The following is a 23,841-nucleotide window of genomic DNA, read 5'->3' as shown; positions in this document are numbered from 1 at the left end:
CTAATCGTAGGCAACTTGAGCGCAGGGGTTGATAGCAGCGTTTCTCAACCTTTTCTTGACTTTATCATAAGCCTCCCAACGCCACTTTGACCTCAATATAAGCCTGCCAACACCCCTCTTGGTATTAAAAAATGAAATGCAACAATGCTCCCCCCTTTATACCATAACAATTAACATTTCTCAAACGGCATGGTTGACCCGCCTCCCTTGGTTTGCTACCGCTAGAGGCCAGGAAAGCCTGTGCCGCAGTTTAAACCAAGCATTTTCTTAGTCCAAATAGAACGTCTCTGCTTAAACCACGTCACTGCCTTGAACATGCCTCTACCCAGGGCCGTTGGAGCTGCTCAAAGTTGATTGCTTCCCGACAAAGTGGGTGGAGTTCCCGAGTTCTCCAGAGCTCAGAAAGTACTTGCATTGACAGACATCATATATGAAGACTAGATACGTCATCGCGTATTTCAAGCACGTCCGCACAGGTCGGCCATATTAGAGCAGCCTAAACTCTCCACAGACCCCCGTTACACCTGAAGTAAACTGAAGAATTGAAACGTCGAGATACTTAAAAATGTATACTGTTGCGTCGCTGAAATATTGACACGTGTATATAAATGGTAGGGCTCCTTAAAACTTAAGTGTAGACTGGGGTAAAACGCCCAAGAGATGCATCCCACTTAGCCTATTGTCCAAACACTTAGATAGACCTACAGCAAATACAAATGTTAACCATTGCTGTGCATTACGTTGACGGCATGGATATATTCATTGCACCAAATTAAAGACGACAGAGATGACGAACTGGAAGAGAGACAGCGCAACAAGTTCATTCTATCTGGATGGCTTTAGCGTCATGACTCATTTTGAACACAAGGTGGAGCTGTCGAAACCAAAGCATATACTACAAGTGAACGTTTATTTGTTATATTACTGAAAATATAAAAGATTACGTTGTGCATTTGTTTATGGGATCTATTTAATTACATGAATAAGCCTACCGAACTATATTATACATGATTTTAGACCTATGCACATAATAATATAATGTAATATAATATAATAATATTGTGAATAACCATCACTATGCAGTATCAACATATACGTTCGTTTGGAATTTTTTATACTGAATAAAAAAACAACCCTTTCAAAATTCGATATAAATTTGAGGGAATTATGGCCATCTGAAGAGTACACAACACCCAAAACTCACTGCAACTGGTTGAGCCAGAAGGCTGCTTTAACATGGCCGCCATGCGCGGACGTTTGACTTGCATGACGGGAACGCGGACGACGCATCTAGTCTTCATAAAAAAGCAGGCTTTTAAAAATATCCTATTTAGGGGACTGAAAGTGAAACGCATTTGATACAATGGAGTATTTATTTTTATCCATATGTTGCGCTAACGCCTAAACAGGAGAAACAAAATATCCTGCTAAAAACGTATCCTGCTAGGTGGCAACAGAACTCTGCAGTCCCCTCAGGACTAAAGGCTGAGGCCTCAGCATCTCTCTCTAGCACAGTGTCTCCCAACCTTTTTCGTCTCGCGTACCCCCTAAGCATTTTTGTCATACTATGAGTACCCCCTCACTCATGCTCTATATCTTCCTCTCAGTGGTGCTCAAACTGTGGTATGTGTACTACTGGTGGTACTTGAGACATCTCTGGTGGTACTTGGAAGAATAATTTTATGTGCATTTATTTGAAGGCATTATCAACTAGCGCCTGGCAATCAGTTGGCTGAAAATTATGACAAGTGAAACTGAGCTAGCGCTGATGGGTAGCCTACCGATACAGTTGCATTTTCAAAATCAATCGAGGCAACCCAACAGGGATGTTTGCGTTACAGTAATCCACATTTTCGTCATGCTGGACGAAGGCCTTCGATATTCTAATGTTGGTTGTCAAGGTGGTACTCGGAGAGCTCAATATTTTCTCAGGTGGTACTTCACACAAAAAGTTTGAGAACCACTGCTCTATGATTTTGCTCCATACATTTGTTTTTATTGATATTTTTCCATGTGCCCCCTGCATTGTGTTCACGTACCCCTGGTGGTACACGTATCCCTGGTTGGGAAACACTGCTCTAGTCTAGCGCATCTCATGACGCATAGATTTCCCAGGAGCTGCAGAAGCTCTCTCACTCTCTTATCTCCACTCTTTTTCATCATGCGCACATACACACATACACTGCAGACAGGTACAACACACTCACTCAGAGTGGCTTACTTACGCACACACACAAACGCAAAACAAACATGCACACAAGCATACGGGCAGTCGCAGGCACACGCACACACGCAGTCACACACAAGTAAGCATGCAGTCGCAGGCACACGCTTACACGCAGTCACACACAAGCAAGCATGCAGTCACAGGCAGGCACCCACCTAGTACCTACACAAACTCACTCTGTACGCAGACACTGTATGTAGTATGTGTGTACTGCAAGTACACATACATGTTCCCACACACACACTGCAGTACACACACACACACATTGCAAAGCGTGTTTTTCTGTTGATGGTGAGGTTGATGTGTGCTGGCATGAAGGGCCAGGAGAGCTGATGACGGAGCTGCAGACGGGGAATATCGATCAGGAAGCAGCCTTGATCTCTGGCATGTTTGATCTTACCTAGCCCACAGTCGGACAGACAGACGGCTTGTTTTTTCCCCCCTCTCTGTGCAGTGTGTGCGTGCGTGCGTGCGTGTGTGTGTCGTCTGCCGTCTGCCGTCTGCCTTTGGTTTCTTGCTCTGTCTGTCTGTCTGTCTGTCTGTCTGTCTGTCTGTCTGTCTGTCTGTCTGTCTGTCTGTCTGTCTGTCTGTCTGTCTGTCTGTCTGTCTGTCTGTCTGTCTGTCTGTCTGTCCGTCTGTCCGTCTGTCTGTGTCTGCATATTTACCTTTGTGTGTGTGTGTGTGTGTGTGTGTGTGTGTGTGTGTGTTTTCTATCTCCTTTTCCAGATATTCGGCATGTGCCTGGCCCAGAACCTGGTGAGCGACATCAAGGCGGTGAAGGCGAACTGGTGACATGAGGCCATGGAGGAGAGGTGAGCGGGGGGGCGGTGACATCAACAGACTGGCAGAGGTGGAGGGGAGGAGAACAAGGAAGAAGAGAATAGAGGAGAAGGGAGGAGAGGAGAGATGGAGCTGTTGGAGGATGTGTGTGGAGGTGATTTGTGGAGGTTTGGTAGTAGGGCTCTAAATATTAAACACCAGCTAGCCAACCGGCCAAATGCAGGTTAAAGTTCACTTTGTGCTGGTGGGAAAGACTAGCTTACTAGCCACTTTGACCCCATTAGTAAGTGTGTGTTGTTTGGCTAGTGAGAATTTGGCTGGTGTTAATTTAGAGCACTGGTTTGTTGGGAGAGGGAGAGAAAGATGTTCTCATGCTTTCTCTCTTTCTTTTTGACATGGTTTACACCACCACCACCACCACCACCAGAAACGTCAACCTGAGGGGTGGGGGGTGTATTGTGGAGGGTGTAGGTAGAGGAGATGTTATCACTCTTCCTCTACATATGCACTGCACACCACCACCCCCTTCCTGCTCCTCCTCCTCCTCCTCCTCCTCCTCCTGCTCCTCTCCCTTCTCCTGGAGGGTGGGGGGTGCTTGGTGGATGGTGGTAGTAGAGGCGGAAGAGAGAGATTTTCACTCTTTGCTTCTTCCTCTTCATCCGCTCTGTACCACTTTCCTCCTCCTCCTGCTTCTGGAGCTGGGGGTATGTGGTGGAGATTGATGGTAGACACGGTTTACACCACCACCACCACATCCTCCTCCTCCTCCTCCTCCTCATCTTCCTCCCTCTCCTCCACTTCCTGCCGTCTGTTCACCGCCCTCTCTCTCTTTCCCTTCCTCTCCTCCATCCTGTGGACATCCCTACCATCCCTCCTTCCCTGGACTCCAGATCTCGGCCTAAAGACAAAGAAACTGCAGCCATCCCCCCACCCCCGCCAAGTCCAAGCGGGGGGGACTCCCTATAAGCGCACTGCGCACATGGATTTACACATTGACTTTGTTTTTGTCATATTTTAGTTTTACTCTTTTTTTACATTTCTGTCTCTCTTTGTTTCTGGCTATTTCTGGGGAGGGGAAAGGAGAGGGGCGTGTGTGCGTGTGCGTGTGCGTATGTGTGAGTGTGAGTTCAGAATATTGCGTGCTAGTGTGCGTGCGTGTGTGGAGGGAAAGAGCGACGCAACAGACATATAGAGCTAACGCATACAGTATAGAACACACACACACACACACACACACACACACACACACACACACACACACACACACACACACACACACAGAGCAAACAGGTTCATTTTTATTTCTCTCATATCGGAGGTGATCAGTGCTCAGCGCTGCGCTCGGTGCTTCCCACTCGCTCGCCTCCTTGAATGATAACTTCTTAAATGCCATTACCGTCTTGTGCTGAACAGCGCAGGGCAATTACCCTCTTCAATTGGAGTGCTCTGGGTTTGAGTGTGTGTGTCTGTGTGTGTGGGACATAGATGAGTGGATCTGGGTTTGTGCATTCAGAGAGGGTCGGGACTGAGTGTGTGTGTGTGTGTGGTGGGGCGGTCTATCTAAAGAAAAGGTGGGAAAAGACTGGGTTCTCTCTTACTCAATATTTCTTTTCTCACCTTCTCTCTCTCTTTTGTCTCTCTCTCATGCTCTTTTATTTTATTTTATTTTATCATTTATTTTATTTTCCCCTTCTCTGAGCCACCGCCAGCCTTAACTGAGCTGTGTGATGAACAACCAACCAGTGACCCCTATCAGTCTGTAGAGGTCACGGGAGAAGCCATGAATCTCACTCTTATCCCTCCTCCTCCTCACACTCATCTATATCCAGCTCTCCTTCTCCTCTTCTCCCTCTCCCTCTCTCTCTCTCTCTCTCTCTCTCTCTCGCTCTCTCCCTTTCTCTCTCTCTCTCCTTTGTGGAGGTCACCTTGAACTGGAACCAGTGGTCCCTTGACCTCTCCACTGATGAACCTTGGCCCTTTGCGCTTATGACGCACGTCACATGGACCTCTCTGCAAAGGAGCCCCCTTTACTTGACGGTGACACGTGTCCATCCCCCCCACCCCATCTCCCCTTTCAAGACACATCGTTTCCAATGTCTACCACTATTCTACTTTACCACTGCAAAGATTTGAGCGACAAAGAAATCGCAAGATGTTATGTCAATAATTGTCTGTGGTTAGCTGTGATCTTTTTTATTATTTGTGTCTTTTTGATTTCTTTTCCATTTTTGTAAAATTTATTTTTGTAATTTTTGGTCTTCTCCCCTTTGGGATGTGTGATGAATCTCCAAAGGAGTAGCGTTCTCTCTTTAACAATTGCTATTTCTGTTTCGTTTTTTTTTTTTTCTTAACATGTTTTTGATGTTTTTTTGTTTTTGCTTTCTCATCGCTTACCACAACAGAATGGCATTTAGTATCATAGATATATTAACAGAAAAATACGTCTTATTATAATACAAATGAAGCTGCTTTTGAGTCTTATTTAGAAGTTTATTATTAGATTATTGCTCTACTAACACCCCCTCCCATGCCGCAAAAAACAGTTCTCATCGAATGTGTTGCCAGCCGCCAGTGATATCATGTTATACTTAACCTTTCCGCACACAAACGCCAGTGTGTGCGATAAGCACACACACATCGAAGGATATGTGTGTATCCTCTGTTCTGAGCCAAGGGTGTTCGTCCACCTTGACGTTCCCTAGCAGTAGGAGTGACAAGGTGGTGATGTCACTTCCCCCAGCTGTAGTTCCTCTTCTACTGTACATAAAATCACCCTTTTTTTAAGTGACCGAACTGTCACATGAAAGTCTGGTTTTGTCAAGTGACCTAATTACTGCTGTTCTCTGGAAGCAACAGTCAACAGCATTAGTGACGTTTTAAAATGTAGATTATGAGCAAGCTTTATCTGTGACGGGTTTATCAGATTGGACTTTTTTTTTGGAACTGTTTTATTTCAACACTTGAGGAGGGAGGACACAAAGACACAGACGCACACTAGAGGGGGCACGGAGAACGTCCTCTGTTCGCTATTGAAAGAAAAACATATCTCAGTCTGATCACATGATGAAAGGCATTTTTTTTAAATTCACACGTCTTTTCTGTACCTACAGATATTTTACAATCATGTCAACAGGAAATAACTAGAGGCCGTTTCCTGGCATTCAGTGAGTCCGTTGAAGCGGCAGAACTAGGCCGTGAACTCGCTGCGGCCGTCTGACACGCTGTTGTCTGCCGGGACTGCTGACTACCCTATACAAGCAGGGCCGGATTAACGCACAGGCTAGATATGGCTGCAGCTTAAGGGCCCCTACCGGCCACAAGTGATAAATTTGCAAAAGATTGAAGAATTCATCTTTTGTGTTGAACACAGTTGGTAGACATGTTATCCTTAATTCTTAGCTCTTAATGTTCACTCTGTAAATTTGTCACGAAATTCGCCTTTTGTGGGGGCCCACAGAAGCCTATAGCCTCAGGGCCCCCAGGCCACCTTAATCTGGCCCTGTGTATATTTGCTCAGGCAAGATGTACTGACGGGGGAAAAAAAGGGCTGTGACATCACACCTTGGTAGCTCCGCTCTAGGGCCCTTCAGGTGGGTACATATCAGCGGGAAGCTCAAATGTTTTAGCTGGAGGGTTTTTTCTCTTGTTTGATGGACAGGGCCCTTTAAGTTTTCCCCCATCCAGTTCCCATGTCGCCCTCTTCAGGCGAGGGCTGAGCATTGCAATGATTCCGACATACAGTTGGATGGCTCTAGCTTGGGGGCAGAACTACTTCTGTTTAGTACTTCATATTTTTTTTTCAACATAAAGGTTATTTCCTGTGGTAAAAAAAATAAAATAGCCAGGCTCCGTGCATGCTCCCAGAATTAAAATAGCATGACCGCACAAAGTGTAATGGGACCCCCTCGTCATTATATGTAGATACCTTTATTCGAGGCTCCGCATACAGCTGTCTCACTTGTTAGACTTTTCATGAAGGGGGTGGGGGCTGGGTTAGAAAGAGAGCCTATTTTCTACCGAGCCCCTGGCCTTCAGAATTAAAGAGAGAAATATGCATATATCAAAAAGAAGAAGGAAAAAAAAACAAGAAAGAGAATGGTTGTCTTTTGATGGCGAGGTTGATGTTTAGCCTACATAGAAAAATAAATAGTCTGTTACGCTTTTTAGTCAACGATGTTAGCCTGCCATATTGGCGGTAGTCCTTTTTTTCTCCATCTGAAAAGGATGCTGGGATGTAAGTGCATGTCAGATTATTCTGTGGTGAACCTGATGTTGTTTGGGAGAGGAGGAGGAGGAGAAGAAAAAAAACACGTTTGAACAGGGAGGAAGAGCAGCACCCTGGGGTCTCTTAAGAGATTGTATATATCTGTATCTGCCTTTTCATCTGAGTTGATCCAAGTGGAATTTCTCTCTCTCTCTCTTCTCTCTCTCTCTCTCTGCAATGTTGTCCGGTATTTGTTTGCTGCACTGCGTCGGAGGTCGGAAGTGGAGGAAGGAGCTGGCCTTGCTTGCGTGCGTGTGTGTGCGCGTGCGTGTGTGTGTGTGTACGACGCGCTCTGCGCGGGTGCGTGTGTGCGTGTGTGTCCGACGCGCTCTGCTCTTCCTTTGCGTGGCCTCCAGTAGCCTCTGTGACACACAAGGTCTCCCTTGGGCCGAGCTACAGGAACGCATTCAGGGTCGTACAAAAAAAAAGCTTCGGAGGTCACTGTGTGATGGGAACGTTTCTTTTTTTCTTTTTCTTTTTTAAATAATAAATATGTAGACACACAAGAAGAGGAAGATTATCTGACCTGTTACTCAAGGGAAGATGTTTTTATTGCTATGATTTCCCCTCCGTTTATGTTTTTCTATTTCTCTCTCTTATGTTTGTCCTGTTGCTTTGTACTCATGTACCGTACTGTACCAATGCAGTGCTGCTGACATGTTCTTGTTTTGAAAAAAAAATGGCCTTCTTCACAACGGTTCTGCTCTGATTCTTACCGGTAGTTTTGTTGTTTTTTTCATGCTTTGGTGACAAGATTGCAATTGACATTCCTGAAGTGACACCTTTTTGCTATCATCATCATGAATGTATAACTGCCAGAACCACCGTTGTTTATTTTACTCTGTTTTGTGGACAGAGTTGTCATCAGATGGAACTTTACACTCAAATGCAAAACCCACAGTGGGTGTGGACTTAAGTAATGTGAATTTCTTAATGGATGCTCAATTTATTGTCAAGACAAAGGAGTATGTTGATCTCATATGAAATACATAAAAATGATCCTATTGTATATAAAAAGAAAAGAGAATGGTGACATTCCACTTTGTGTGCAATTCTTCTTCCGTTCCCCTTGGAAAATGCAAAGACCCCCTTTTCTTTTTTTTCTACCATGTTCATCGCCCCATGCTGTTTCCATAGCCTACCTAATAAGTCTGGGTGGGGACGTGGGTTGATTTGAACGCCTTGTGGAGCTATATCTGCCTTCCCCAGCCTGCTCTTGGTGTGGAGAACTGGTAATTAGGAACCGGCTTCCCATCTCTGAGGGTTCTTTTTTTCTCTTTTTCTTTTTTTTTTCATCCAAAGCACATTTTAGGTGAGGGGATTGGGTAGTCATGGTGACAGTGGATCACGACCAGCGGGTGTTCACTTTTTGATAATACACACACACACACACACAGAAAAAGGTTTTGAGTTTATACTTCAAGGTGTGGGTTGGAGTGTCACGGAATGTTTCCATACCAAGACTGCTTTATCATATACACAAAGGCTCTTTTATATTGTTTTCTTTATTATTATTTTATTTTGAAATAATAGAATAAATCATAGTCTCTTGGCATTTTAGGGCTTGGTATGAGCATTGCCCGAGGCAAAACAAAAACAAAGAATGCAAATAATTATAGTTTGTTTTATGTTTTTTATCTTTTTTTTCTGTCTTACATGTACTCACACTTTTTGCTTGTTTTGGTTTACATTCCCACCGTAGTTTTTTTCTTTTCTTTTTTTTTTCTTTTTTTTTTGAAAGTGTCCTCTGAACTTAAGTCTACCTCATTAACCAGAGGAGTCTCACTCTAATTCGTGAGACTTGTCATATCCCTGTTCCAATTCCAACCAGAAATAGTTCTTTCTAGGCCTATATGGTAGGCGTTTTCTTTTCTCCCCAAGCAACAGGCGGTAACAAAAACTCTTAATCAGACATTTCTATATAGCATAGCATAGTGCTGTGGTGAGTTTCGCAGAGCTTGTAAAAACTTCCAAAGTTGTGGCGCTGCGTTCAGGTTTTTATTTTGATTCTCCCAAGCTCTGCTGCTGCTGTTGCTGTTGCTGTGGCGGCGTGCAAAGTATAGCTTGTGAGACAGAAGAAGAAACCAGTCTGCAAAAGGAGTACATGTCATTTCTTTTCTTTTTGAGCAAGACTCAGTCTGTCGTCTTTCTCACTCTTTTTTTTCTCTCTAGGGACCGCCTGTCACTTTGCGATGTGACGCTCAAATGTCATCCCCAACTCACTCCCTCCCACCATACATTTGTCGCGTCGTGTCGAAAGACAGGCATCACACCAACGCATATCAAAGAACTCAAATAGCTACTCGGCATAGCATTTGGAGGTGTTAGTCAGGTCTGATTTAATTGTCCTATACCCAGCCTCTGCTGCTCTCTTATTGCTTCCAGGTGTTGTTTTTCAGTGAAGGAAACAAAAAAGATTATTAAAACTTTCCGTTGTCTACTAACAACTGCCTGTTAGTCATAGCATTGAGATGGCATCGTTATTTCCACTCTCCTCTTATTCTCACGAGGACAAAGTTCGTGCTTTTATTTTCCCCCCAATCTGTTCTTGTTGTCATCATTGCAGAAGACGAGAAAGATCAAATATGTTTGCTTTTTTACTTGTTTGTTCTATTCTCAACTTCAGATGCCTAGTTTTTATTGAGCAGAATTGCAAAATCTGACTTTGATTGTGGGACTTGGTCTGTTACACTGTATATTGTTACAAATATGCTTCTTTTTTCATATTAAATAAAAACAATTTATGACAAAAAAACATACACTATGATCTGATCAAAGCTTTTACTGGTGTCAGCCAATAGAAAAGAGGGATTGACTCCGTTTTTAAAGGTGCACTGTGTAGGATGGTGGCCTATGTGCACATTGAAACTCTGCTACCTATAGCCAAATTTGGTCTTTTCATGAATATTTACAAAGTAATAAACTAATATTTACTAATATTACCAAAGTACAGTAAGTTTTGCAGTTAAAAAGTGGAAATTCAAAATGGCGGACATGGAGAAGATCCCCTTTTCATGTATGAACAGTGCAGTTTTCCCGGTCATAATGTATACAAAATTTGATGGTAAACTTATTCATGAAAAAAGGTGATGTTTGTGAATGGTAGGCATGAATTATGGTGCACCCTTAGTGAGCTGAAACCAGTGCTGTAGGGATGAGAAGGTACAGGGCTGTTTGAAAGGTATTCTGGGGCCTTGAGCAAAGAGGGAGTTGGAGCCAGTTCCCTCTCTTTTCAAACTTTGGGGGCCCCATCAAAGGAGGTTTCAAAAACGGTACATCATTGCACATTTCGATCATTGAATTTACAGAGGTGTGGTGCCGCATTCACAAAGGTGTTTTACTGTAATTTGAAAGCCCTGTGCAATTTCCTGGTTGTAACAGGTGTGGCAAGTATCTGTCAGGGTTCCCACTGGTGCTTGAATTCCTTGAAAATGCTTGAATTTCAATTTAGTGAATTCAAAGTTGTGGTTGTTTTTGTGAAGTGCTTGAAAATGCTTGAAATTTGTGTCAAGTCAAACTCAGTAAGCCAAATAATAGAAATAAATTGTTCAGGTACATCAATTTTAGGGTGTCGAATGGCAAATCCCATCTGACACCTCACTACCTCAGATTTTTTATTAGAATGCAGGAAATTGCTTCTTAAAAACACAACATTTTCTAGAGGAGGACCCCCACACCCCCTTCCAGCAACCTATTAAAGGTGCTGGAAAGCTGAAAATTTGGTGCTTGAAAAGTGCTTGAATTTGTTCATGGAAAATGTGTGGGAACCCTAATCTGTGCTTCTACCAGCCAGGCAACACCATGCAAATTTCTCCATCAGTTCTTCCATGGTTGTAGTCTTGAAGTAAATCTAAAACAATACAATTCCCCTGGCTGCGCGACTCTAGCTACGCACAACTCAACCTCTGATTGTTGGAAACCGCTGCCAGACAAAAAATTAGCTCACGTGGTTGGCTGCCAGTGTCTTGCCCATCCTCACAACACCATGTTTATAAACAAAAAACATGTATAAATCCTGTAAAGAACATCACAACCTCAACCATCCATGCCAATAGGAAGATGATCGGATGTAACTAGTCGGCCCACACTTCAAACACAACGGATGCATATTTTGTTTACACCAGCCAATTCACATTCCTGTGATTTATGAACAATAATTATTACGTTGGCAGGAAATTATTACATTGGTGGGAAGCTTGAGGAGACATACATTTTGTTACCAATTTTCCCACCAATGTAATGAATTTGATAATTTGCTTGACAGATTTAAAAAGCTTTTATTTGTATTGAAGGGGCCAAGACATTTCTGGATGGCTTTGTTCCCAATGACATTCTCGTCTATTATCTCTCACATTTAACAATACACATAGTTTTGTTATTACATTGGTGGGAACTGGGAAGTTATTACGTTGGCAGGAAACGTGTATTACGTTGACTGGGCTATTACCGTACGTCTGAACTGCACATTTTTTATTATTATGTTGGTGGGTGTTAGACATATCCATAGACGTGTAATCAAGGTGTGATTACTTTGTCACTCCTGTATGATTCCCTGTATGATTTCACACAGGGACGTAATTATGATTCCATGCCCCCTGGGCCAGAGAACAAGAAAGGCCCACCTCCATGGAATGACAACATTCCAAAACATTTTGAGTATTTAGCGAAGATGTTAGCGAGCATTCATTTTGCTGTTGGGGATTGGGGGGGTTCCTCTCCTGAGAACATTTTAAAATAGGCTATGGTAGTTTAAAGGGCAATTTTAACGCAATATGAGAGCATAAATATACAGTATACCTATAATGAAGTGTTTTTTGTAGCGTAGAGGCTTGGGTGTCAGGGCCCCCTTTGGCTCTTGGGCCCCTTAGCCTGGGCCCGGTAGGCCTCTGCAGTAATCTATCTTTGCTGTCACACAGCTGTCCATTACCTTACCGCAGAGATACACCAGCGGCGATCTGAGCGAGTCGAGCGACGGAAGTAATTGACTTTGTATTGAGTCGAGAGACAAAAGCGATTCTGGAGACTAGAGCGATTTGCGCGACGAGCGCGACAATTTGAAGTTGAAATCTTTTCAACTTTTTATGACGTGGTTCGGCGACAAGCCGCGACAGCCAATGACTGTATAGAGGTCAGTGACCACAGCCAATGGGAATGCTTGAATGCTTTGCCTTCTGCCTGTACGGACATACTCTAGTCTCCTCAGTCTCTCGTATCGCTTGCTGCTACACTCTGTCGCTTGAGTCGCGTCGCCGCTGGTGTATCTCTGCGGTTAGAGGATGCAAGACAGCCACCACAGGTGTTAATAATGCTAACATCCAACAAGGTTTTTTTAAATTCCTATCAGACAGGTGTGATGAAAAGTAAATGTTAATGTCATTAGTAACACCTGTGCCATGCCGTGCTATTTGCTGGTACTTGGATGCTCTGACACGAGATCCTTTGGGGATTGTGTTGAGGCGAGGAGAGAGGATGTGGGGAAAATGGTGTGTGTGTCTGTGTCTCAATTGTTTTAAAGCCAGAGAGGGCTAATCTAGTGTGACCGATGTGATTAGCCCGAAGAGTGAGAAGACAACACTTGTCGTGGCTTTGACAGACATCAGACAACAACCCCCCATCCACCCCGCCCCCCCAGCTTTACAAGTACATTTTAAATGCGGGGAGCTGGAGTTGAATGGAAGAATACGTACAGGGGCCTAAGAGTGAGGTTATGTTGAGACATGCAAGCTACTTAGTAAAGTATTGTTAATCAGGTGCCTATACTACAAAGCTGGTTTAGGAGTAAACCAGGTTAAGAGGTACATCATCTAATAGAAGAGCCTGGAGTCCTCATTTTCCTGAACCAGCATTGTAGTATAGGCCCCAGCTGTAGTATTTTTGCTATTTATCATACATGTGTCTTATGTGTCTATTTATTTATGTACACTGTACATTAAGCAATATGTTGATTCAACACATGTAGAGTAGGGGCCAGAGGGGTCTTGAGTTCCACTCTCTAAGTATTGAATCAGCACTGCACATCTTGCTGTGGGTGCATTCCAATATGTGACCTTGCGTCCTCCACGTGCTTGTGGCCTCACGTTTTTCTGATGCCCCGCCTCCATGGAGAAAACATTTAAGTTTCCTCGCTGTCAGCCCAGTCACCACAATTTTTGGGGGACTATTCTTCATTCACTATCCAGTTTGCAAATGAGAAAATGACTTTACAATTGAGCTTTTGCGAGATATTGAAATATAATGATGTTGTCAGTGATGTCATCATGACCTATTACTTCCTGGTATGAGGCCACAAGCACAAGTGGAGGACACAAGGTCGCATATTGCAACGCACTCCCTGTCTTCTTCCTGGCACTCATTCTCACTCTGTCTAACTTGAGGAGGGGCTGTACCACCACTGGGGACTGAAAAACACTGTGTTTTGCTCACTCCTCTTCCTCCTCCTCTTCCACATCCACTGCCCCCCTCCTCCTCCTCTTCCTCCACTGCCTTCTCCTCCTCTTCCTCCTCCTCCTCCTCCTCCTCTTCCTCCACTGCCTTCTCCTCCTCCTCCTCCTCTTCCTCCACTGCCTTCTCCTCCACTGCCTTCTCCTCCTCTTTCTCCTCCTCCTCCTCCTCTTCCTTCACTGCCTTCTCCTCCTCTTCCTCCTCCTCCTCCTCCTCCTCGTCCTCACCCACTGCCTCCCCCTCCTCCTCCTCTTCCTCCACTGCCTCCCCTCCTCTCAGACATGATACAATCAGGCAAGCAAACTAGGCAATCAACTGGGGCCCCAGCAATAAGGGGTTTTCCATGGTAATGACTGAACAGTATGCTATTCCAGTGTTTATCAACCAGGTGTATGTGTACCACTGGGGGTACACGAGCACACCTCAGGGGGTTACATGGGAAAACTAGTATGAGGAAATGGGTAGAGCGCAAACCTTCGCCTACGCCACTTATTTTTTTCTGGCCATCTTCAGAGTGTGGGGCATAACATTCTCCAAATTTTGGTGTTAGTTTCATTTAAATCGGACCGGAATATCGTAATATTACATTTTTGGCCCAGTCTTGACCTCTTATTCAATTCAGCATGCACACGTTGTTCTGGCATATAGTGCTTGGCAAAGAAAAACGTTTTTTGACCTTTTCGTGACCTTGACCTTGAGCTTTGACCCAATCACTCCCAAAAAGTAATCGATTGTTCCTTGGGTCATGACCAATCATCCCAGTAAATTTCATGAAAATCGGCACAATTTACGTTTTTGACCTTTTCGTGACCTTGACCTTTGACCCAATCACTCCCACTAAGTAATCGATTGTTCCTTGGGTCATGACCAATCATCGCAGTAAATTTCATAAAAATCGGCTCAATTTACGTTTTTGACCTTTTCGTGACCTTGACCTTTGACCTTTGACCCAATCACTCCCACAAACTAATCGATTGTTCCTTGGGTCATGACCAATCATCCCACTAAATTTCATAAAAATCGGCTCAGTTCTGTCTGAGTTATACAAAGTACAAACAAACATTTTGACCTTGACCTTTGACCTTTGACCCAATCACTCCCAAAAACTAATCGATTGTTCCTTGGGTCATGACCAATCATCCCACTAAATTTCATAAAAATCGGCTCAGTTCTGACTGAGTTATACGAAGTACAAACAAACAAACAAACAGACATATTTACAAATAAATACACGGCGGGCAAAACATAACCTTCTGGCGAAGGTAATAATGAAATAATAACAACTATATGAAGTGCAGTCACATATATATGTATATATAGATATAGGAACAGATACAGAGCATGAATGAGAGGGGTGAAAGTTCATAAAGGTTGGAGTAGGCTTCACCCAACATGTTTTTCTTCTTTTAAGAGTGCTGACCAAAATATTGTAAAACAGAAAAAAATAAGAAAAGGTCGCACCATGCATAGGTTTCTTTATTATTACACAGTCACGTTTCAGCGTTCGTTCGGCTCACTTGAGGAAGGCAGAACGCCGAAACGCGTCTGTGTAATAGGCTAATAAAGAAACCTATGCATAGTGAGAGGGGTAAAAAATGAATTAGGGGGGATACGGGAAACGCGGTACTACAGTACACATATTCAAATGACAGCAATGATAACTTGGCAAGTGTGGCAGCACCTCTTCATTGACTGAAAAGTGCATGGACAGTGCTATCCCAAATGTCATGGGTAAGTGGTTAGGGCATCAGACTTGTAGCCCAAAGGTTGCCGGTTCGATTCCTAATTAACCAATGCTCTCCCCCATCCTCCTCCATGCCTGAGGTACCCTGAGCATGGTACCGTCCCACTGCACTGCTCCCTTGGGGCGCCATTCGGGGCTGCCCCCTTGCACGGGTGAGGCATAAAAGTTGTGTGCGGTGTGCAGTGAACATTGTGTGCTGTGGAGTGCTGTGTCACAATGACAAATAATAGTTGAGTTTCCCAGTTGGGCTTTCGCTATCAAAAACTGGGTTTCTTTTAGGGGTGTCTGTGTGTGACATAGGTCTGTTGGTCGTATTAGTGTTTAAGTCATGCATTCCGATTATATAAAATATAACCATGCGTTTGATAACATACGTATTTTCATTTTCATGCTAATTGATGGGTTCTCATTTTTTGCTTTCCCCTGGCTGTGCGACGCTGGCGGCGCACAACTCAACCTCTGATTGTTGGAAACCGCTTCCGTGCTCACGTGGTTGGCTGCCAGTGTCTTGCCCCTCCTAACAACACCATGTTTATAAATAAATAAAATAAAAAACATAGGTTTGGGTAAGGTCCCCATGTCACTCTTTGCCCCAAAAACCTTGAAACGAGCTCTACTCCACTCCTCCTCTTCCCCTCTCTACTCCACTCCTCCTCTTCCCCTGTCTCTGCCTCTGCTGTTGCTGCTGCAACCAGGGTCGGAATAATGCACAGGCTAGATATAGACGGTTTCATGGAACGTTTGCTTGTTGCTTGGTGACATGATATGGCCCGAAGTAAACTTCCGGTCTACTAATGTTTTGGTAGGCTGCAATCTGTCGACACTGCCAATATGATAACAAACGGTTTTAATATTGGTGAAAACAAATGCTTTTTATTTTTTTTGTTCTGCGGCTGGGTTGCAACTTCACTTCTGGTACCAATCCGCTGACAAACGTGGCGCGGATAATTAATGTGTAGGCCTACATGATGCCCAGTATGCATATCTTACCAAAGCAGACCTAGGGTTGCCACATTTCGTGGTTTAAAAAAAAAAAAAAAACGGGACACATTGTCGTGCGAGCGTGAACCATTTATGATATGTGTTTATTGCAATGGGCTAATATGAATTTGTGCACTATTTTGTTTAAAACGGGGACGTATTCACTTTCCTGGACAGACCATAACAAACCTAGCCTACAGTAGGCTAGAAACCTTGGGGTGTGGCGACATTACGAGACTGTTTCCATTTTGTAAGTTTTCGTGAAAATAGCCAACTTTGTAAGCGCTTGAAGATAGCATTCATACTTTGCAGTATTTTCTCTTTCGAGCGCGAACCAGGATGTTACAGGTACTGTCGTGCATTCGTGCCTGTGTGAGGCTGCCTTTTGATTCAATCTGAAAGGACCACCTGTGTATCAGTGGCAGCGACAGATAAACAGACAGACAGACGAAACCTCTTTTCCACCAAATACCAGAGTAGGCTATTTTACCTAAAATCAGGTAACCATGTGGTCACGGACATTCAATATTTGCTTAAAAACACCCTGTACACGAGTGACGAGTCACAACCAGCGAATCAATGACAACATGTGAGTTCAAGGATTCCCAGATTCACGCTCCCATCTCATTACACTCCCATTTCATCTCGCTCCCACTAGCCAGACTAACGGTACCACCGCCATATTACGGAGCCAGTTATCTTGTTGATGTTAGTTTTTTGTTTCTAACCCTAACCTTAACCCTAACCCTAAACCTAACCCTAACCTTAACCCTAACCCTAAACCTAACCCTAACCCTAACCCTAAACCTAAACCTAACCCTAAATTGCTTGTATGTGGCAGTATATGATAATACGTGAAATATAATCGGGTGGGGACCGCAAGTCCGGGAGTGATAGAAACACCGGGGACCGCACGTCCGGGAGCGAACTCCGTTGGGAGTCTCAGTCTGTATGCCGAGTTCAAGCCAGCAACTTGACTCAAAGCATACACAGCACAACAAAAAACAAAACCCTGTTCAACCATGCAGACGTCCCTGACTACTGTATTAAACTTGCCTTACCTTAAAACTTTTCTTGACCCCGGCACATCTCGTAATTTTGTCGATATAATCCACATTTTGACGTAGCAGCCAAGCCAGTGCTAATCAGTCAGTCGTATCCTGTGTTAGCATTGCTATTAACCTCGACATCAAGGACGTCTGCTGAATTGTCCAAAATAAATACAATCCGGCCGTTTATCCTTTTCTTCAGCAGATGACAGTTTGGGTATTTCGTCGTCCTTGTCCCAAGAAGTTTAGTAGTAACAGCTACTGTTCAGAACTTGAAGGAATCGTTGCGACTACATTTACTAAATTAACCTGTAACCGTGTAGGCAGATGCAAGCCCAACTAAGTCCCTAATTCCTACAACAAACACAAACTGTAATTCTACATAATTTTATGCTGCCGTATTTTTAGGCACACCATCACCCGACCAATGTTGCCAAAGTGCCATCACTGCTTTCCTTTACATTGAGGCTATGTGAGGCTACATTAATATGATTAATACGATCGTGAAGTTTTTACATCTAGGCTACCCCAAAAATGGACGCGTAGTGCCCCCCTATGGGTGATTGCTGTCATAAAAATGGAAAACAACATTTATTTTTCATTTTCTGTGCCACTCTCAAATGAAATACCGCGCTTGTGTAGCTGTGTTGATCCGATGCAGTGTATTGTTTGCGGAAGTGTACCGGAAATTAAGTTAGGGCCATAGAATGTTCATGCCTTGTTTTTGTTTTGACTGTAAACGTTCCATGAAACCGCCTATAGCTGCAGCCTAGGGTCCCCCACCTGCCAGGGTAAAAGTCAAAAATTGCAGAATTGTGACTATAGTCTAGTAGATGCAATATTGAAAAAATCATCTGTCGTATCGAGTACAGTTTTAAACTATGTTGATGCTCCTCTCCACAGTTGGCAAATATGTTATCCTTAATTCATAGCTTGGAATTATGACACTGTTCATGTGATTTTGTCACGGAATTTGCCTTCCAGGGGGGCCTGCAGCAACTTGTAGCCTAGGGGCCCCCGGCTCATCTTAATCCGGCCCTGGCCGCAACCACTGCGGCGATGGCAATGTCGATGTCGATGTCGTCGATGCTGATGCCTCCCCTCAAAAAGCCCCAGCTGAGCTGCCTGTCGCCTGGACAACAGCAATGAAGAGTTTTTAATGCCGGAGGCATACACACAGTCAGTCACCTCGTAATCAGGACCGCTGACAGCGTTGGCTGGGCCTGGGACTAAGACATCTGAAAGGGCCCCCCAAACCAATACATACAATGTAATGAGGATCCAATTTTGGGCCCCCTCTCTTCCTATGCCCGGGACAAGTGACCCCTTTTCCCCCAGCCCCTGTCCTGTCGGCTTCCCTGCTCATGATGATTAATACATTTCCTGCTTTCTGTCTTTCACTGCCCACTCTGAGTGTTGGTGAGTGTTGGTGAGAGTTGACCTATGAAAAAGAATGTGTGTCCATAGTAATGTATTGGCTGTTTTGGTCCTCAGTGAAAAGTCAGGTTGTGTTCCTATTCCTTCACGATCTGACCAACGTGTGTAGTGTAGTAGACACATCTGGTCATCCTTATAAGGGCATACAGGTGACCGGGCCAGAAAACATTCATAGTAAACATTAAATCATGAATAGGGTTTTTCCGGTTATACGTTTTTGCGGGTTACATTTTCCGGTTTCTTTTTTAGTCTGCCATCTACATACAGTCCCAAGAAAAAGTTTGTACACCCTTTGAAATTTCTTACATTTCTGTCAAAATTGATCATAAAAAATCCCGGAAATCTCAAGAAGGAACAACCAGAGTCTGCTTTAATTAATTCCACCCAAACATTTACATGTTATCATATTTGTATTGGTCATAAGGCCATAACATTCACAGGAGAGCAGGGCATAAGTAAGTACACCCTTGCATTAAGTAGGCTTTAACCCTCAGTTAGTTGCAATATCATCAACCAGACTTGTCCTGTAGTTGCAGATCAGATTAACAAAACAATCTGTTTGTATCTTGTCTCCCTCTTCTTTAGAGAACTGCCTCTCGTCAGCAAGGTTTGTGGGATGTCTGGAGTGCATAGCTTTCTTGACTTCATGCCATATAATCTCAATTGTTTTTGTCAGGGCTTTGACTGGGCTATGTCAGAATGTGTATTTCATTATTATGAAGCCATTCTAAAGTCGATTTGCTTCTAAAGTATGGGTTGTTGTCACATTTCAGGACCCATACTCTTGTGTGCTTCAACTGTGTGACAGACTTCCTCATGTTTTTTCTGTAAAATATCACAATAAATTTGAGTTCATTGTTCCACTGATAATAGCAAACTGTCAAGGGCCTGAGGCAGCAAGGAAGCCGCATATAATGATGCTCCCGCCACCATACTCAGAAGAGGAGATGTAACCAAGAATAGCTAAAAATTGGATTAATTCTGCCAATCTAAAATGAATGGGGTTTCTGACCAAAAAAATATTGCTGCACCTTTGAGGTTTGCGAAAAAGCATTTATATGCTTCATAGAATTACTGCAAAATATTCTGTAGACCAACGTTGAAACCAAAGTTAAATTGTTCAGGGGAACACACAATGTCATGTTTGGAGGAGAACTGGAGAACCACACCTTCACCAAAACATCATCTCCACCTTTGAGTATGGTGGCGGGAGCATCATTATATGCGGCTACCTTGCTGCCTCAGGCCCTTTTCAGTTTGCTATTATCAGTGGAACAATGAACTCAGAAGTTTATCGAGATATTTTACAGAAAAAAGTGAGATAGTCTGTCAAACAGTTGAAGCACACAAGAGTATGGGTCCTGAAATGTGACAACAACCCATACTTTAGAAACAAATCGACTTTAGAATGGCTTCATAATAATGAAATACACATTCTGGAATAGCCCAGTCAAAGCCCTGACAAAAAACAATTGAGATTATATGGCATGAAGTCAAGAAAGCTATGCACTCCAGACATCCCACAAACCTTGCTGACGAGAGGCAGATTTCTAAAGAAGAGGGAGACCAGATACATCAAGATTGTTTTGTTAATCTGATCTGCAACTACAGGAAACATCTGGTTGAGGTTATTGTGACTAACTTAGGGTTAAAACCTATTGAATGCTAGGGTGTACTTACTTATGCCTTGTTGTCCTGTGAATGTTTACATCTTATGGCCAATGAAAATATGAAAACTTGTAAATGTTGGGGTTGAATTAGTTAAAGCAGACTCTGGTTGTTCCTTCTTGTGATTTCCGGGAAGATCAGACCATGTTTTATGACCAATTTTAACAGAAAGGTAAGAAATTTCAAAGGGTGTACAAACTTTTTCTTGGGACTGTATGTACGTAACGTATGTACAGTACTTGCAAAGTAATTTCATCCTACTTAACAACCAAGTGTTACATGGTGGTAGTACATGCATCTTTAAACTGTATACTCACTGAATGTAACAGGAACAGTACATTGAAGTAAGTAACCCTTGAATTATTATGCGAAAAAGAATAATGCGGGCACTGCCAAGTTTATTCATAAAGCCCATTTCACAAGTTTATTTATATAGACCCTTACGCAACCCAATGTGGTTCAGAAATCCTAATGAAAATAGAACAATGTAAATATGACATTCAGACAATATATGAAATGACAGAAACAATATTAAAACATGGTAAGTATGGTATTAAAACTTTACAATAAAAGCAAGTGCACATGAAATAATAACTGTAATAACACATTTAATAAAATAATAGTAATAGAATGTATTTGTGGAAGGCATTGGCAAAAATGTTGGTTTTAAGTTTGGGTTTGAAAGGGGGTTATGTCTACGGTAAGGAGGTTCCAAAGTCTGACAGCCCTTGTTTGGTCTGAACAGTGGGTTGAACCAAAAGGTACACTGTGCAGGAAATGGTCAAACAAGGTACTGCAACTATGCAGCTCATTGAAACTGGGTTGCCTATTGCCAAATTTGATCTTTTCATGAAAGTTTACTACGTAATAAATAATAAACTAATATTTTCTATTATGGCCCAAGTACAGTCATTTTTACAGCTAAAAATGGCTATTTCTGGAAATTCAAAATGGCGGACCATGGAGAAGATCCCCCTTTTCACATATGAAAAGTGCATTTTTTTCCCCAGTCATAATGAATACTTAGAATTTGATGGTGGTGGTAAGTATTCATGAAAAAGGTAACATTAGTGAATGGGTAGCATGACTTCTGGAAATAAACAACTAAAAATCTTACACGGTGTACCTTTAAGTAATTCTGCAGATATATATGGAATCTGGTTGGACATTACTGTAGGAGCATGTGTGTGAGGCAGGTGGGTCCTTGGCCATTTAGTGATTTAAAGACAAACGATAAGGCTTTAAAATCAATTCCATAAGACTGTATCCTTTATATCTGCCACACCCTTCACGTTGGCCCAGGCCTGTCCTCCTCATAGGCCAAAAATGACTGCATTGTATGTTTAGCGATGCGCCCCTCTTCTCCCCGATGCCAATAAAGCATTTATATTACAATGCAGCAGGCAGGCCCCATAGGCATAAATATAACGGCATGCATATGCAGTGGAGGCCATAACAATGAGAGACATTTTAACGGCTCGTGTCGCGGATGATTAAAATGCCAACACAAAATAAGAGTGCCAAGTCCATTTATTATGTATACTGTATATATATATACTGATACATGGAGATACTTAAAAGGAGCTGATAATGCAGGATTTTAACATATTACAGACACAGAAGATGGCTTAGGCCAAATCGTCCTGTCTGCTTGATATGCTATCCCAATAAATCACAACAAGGTTTGACGGTGCGGCTTTTCTCCACCATACATACATTGTTCTGTATTATGCCATTTTCTGCAGCGTCACTTGCAGGATGTTTTGGTTGTCCCAGGCAATGATATTTAACCATGTCTTTATTTTATTTTATTTTATTTATTTTTATTTTTTTTGGGGGGGGGGCATTGAACCCGGGTCAGCCACGTAGTATACGAGTGCCCTACCGTTAGCGCCACAGTAGAGCCAGATATTCTCACAAATAATTCATTGTTGTTCATGGTCATGTACTTGAGTCATGTAGGCCTATTCCAATGACAAAAAAATACAACCATGCATTTGATAACAAACACATTTTCATTTCATGCTGACATCCTACAAAATGTCTATTAATAACTAGAGGTATTGGAGAGCAGTATTAACAATGTTTCACCCTCTCATAGACATGACAGTCATTTATTCCATACCACATCTCTTGTCTCGATTTTGGGACTGGCGGTTAGTGGATGAATGAATACAGTTTTACATTTGGAAGAGGAAACCAACACACACCAGAGGTTTCGAGGTGCAGGTAGCGGGTGCAAGATCACTTTCTGAGAGGAAGATACCGCACACTCTTGTCCATTGTGCTGAATTTTATTTACAGAAACGTGTCGGCCGTGTGGCCTTGTGGCCTACTAAAAACTTGAGAAAGGCCACACGGCCGAAACGTTGTTTCTGTAAATAAAATTCAGTGCGATGGACAAGAGTGTGCGGTATCTTCCTCTCAGAAAGTGAATACAGTTTTACAACACAGCTCCGCAACCGTCCAAGGACAGCTCTGCGACCCCCAGCCAACATTGTAAAAACAAGATGAGGGTTGTTTTGAATGTTTCTCTGCCATCAAAGGTAGATTGAGGCTGATTATCAACAATCAGCTATTGTTAAATCAGTGTTGTATACAAAAGAGAAACAAAATTGCAATAATGCAATATAATAATACTAATAACTAGATTGCATTCTCATAGAAAAGGCTGGAAGTGGGCTTGCCTTTTGGGGCAGAGATGAGCAGTTTTGTTTTTGATATCTCTATCCCTAAATTAAAAACAAACTACTATTGAGAAAACAAAGCTAAAAGAAATGTTGGAAAAATCCATCCACCCAGTCAGAAGTTATGGCCAAACAATTCAGCCATCTTGGATTCAGCCATCTTGAAAGTGTTGTAGCTCCGCATTTTGGCGATAATGACACATGGTATTTTAAGTTGGCTAAGGAACACTGCATATGATATAATTTTGAAAATCAACATGGGTCCGAGTGGGATTCGAACTCACAACCTCCATATCTGTAATCCAGCACCTTTGCCATTGATACTAAATGACATACATGGTATTTTAAGTTGGCTAAGGAACACTGCATATGATATAATTTTGAAAATCAACATGGGTCTGAGTGGGATTCGAACTCACAACCTCCATATCTGTAATCCAGCATCTTTGCCATTGATACTAAATGACAAACATGGTATTTAAAGTTGGCTAAGGAATGCTGCATATGATGTAATTTTGAAAATTGTTGGAACTGTATTTTATCCTTTAGTAGAGCAAACATGT

At 42.8% G+C, this 23,841-nt stretch overlaps 1 protein-coding gene across 1 annotated transcript in view; it reads left to right on the top strand.

Moving 5' to 3' along the window:
* The window catches only part of tspan17 (tetraspanin 17), a 52,793-nt gene extending 47,026 nt beyond the window's left edge, over positions 1-5,767 (top strand). Inside the window, exon 8 of the mRNA XM_063190150.1 lies at positions 2,954-5,767. Coding sequence (XP_063046220.1) covers positions 2,954-3,019 — 66 coding nt within the window. The 3' untranslated portion in view covers positions 3,020-5,767. The remainder of the gene's footprint in view (positions 1-2,953) is intronic.
* Positions 5,768-23,841: the final 18,074 nt, after the last annotated feature.

The sequence above is a fragment of the Engraulis encrasicolus genome, chromosome 23, assembly GCF_034702125.1.
Source record: "Engraulis encrasicolus isolate BLACKSEA-1 chromosome 23, IST_EnEncr_1.0, whole genome shotgun sequence".
Taxonomy (NCBI): Eukaryota; Metazoa; Chordata; class Actinopteri; order Clupeiformes; family Engraulidae; genus Engraulis; species Engraulis encrasicolus.
Note: the sequence above shows the minus strand (reverse complement) of the source record. Positions and strands in the feature narration are given on the sequence as shown.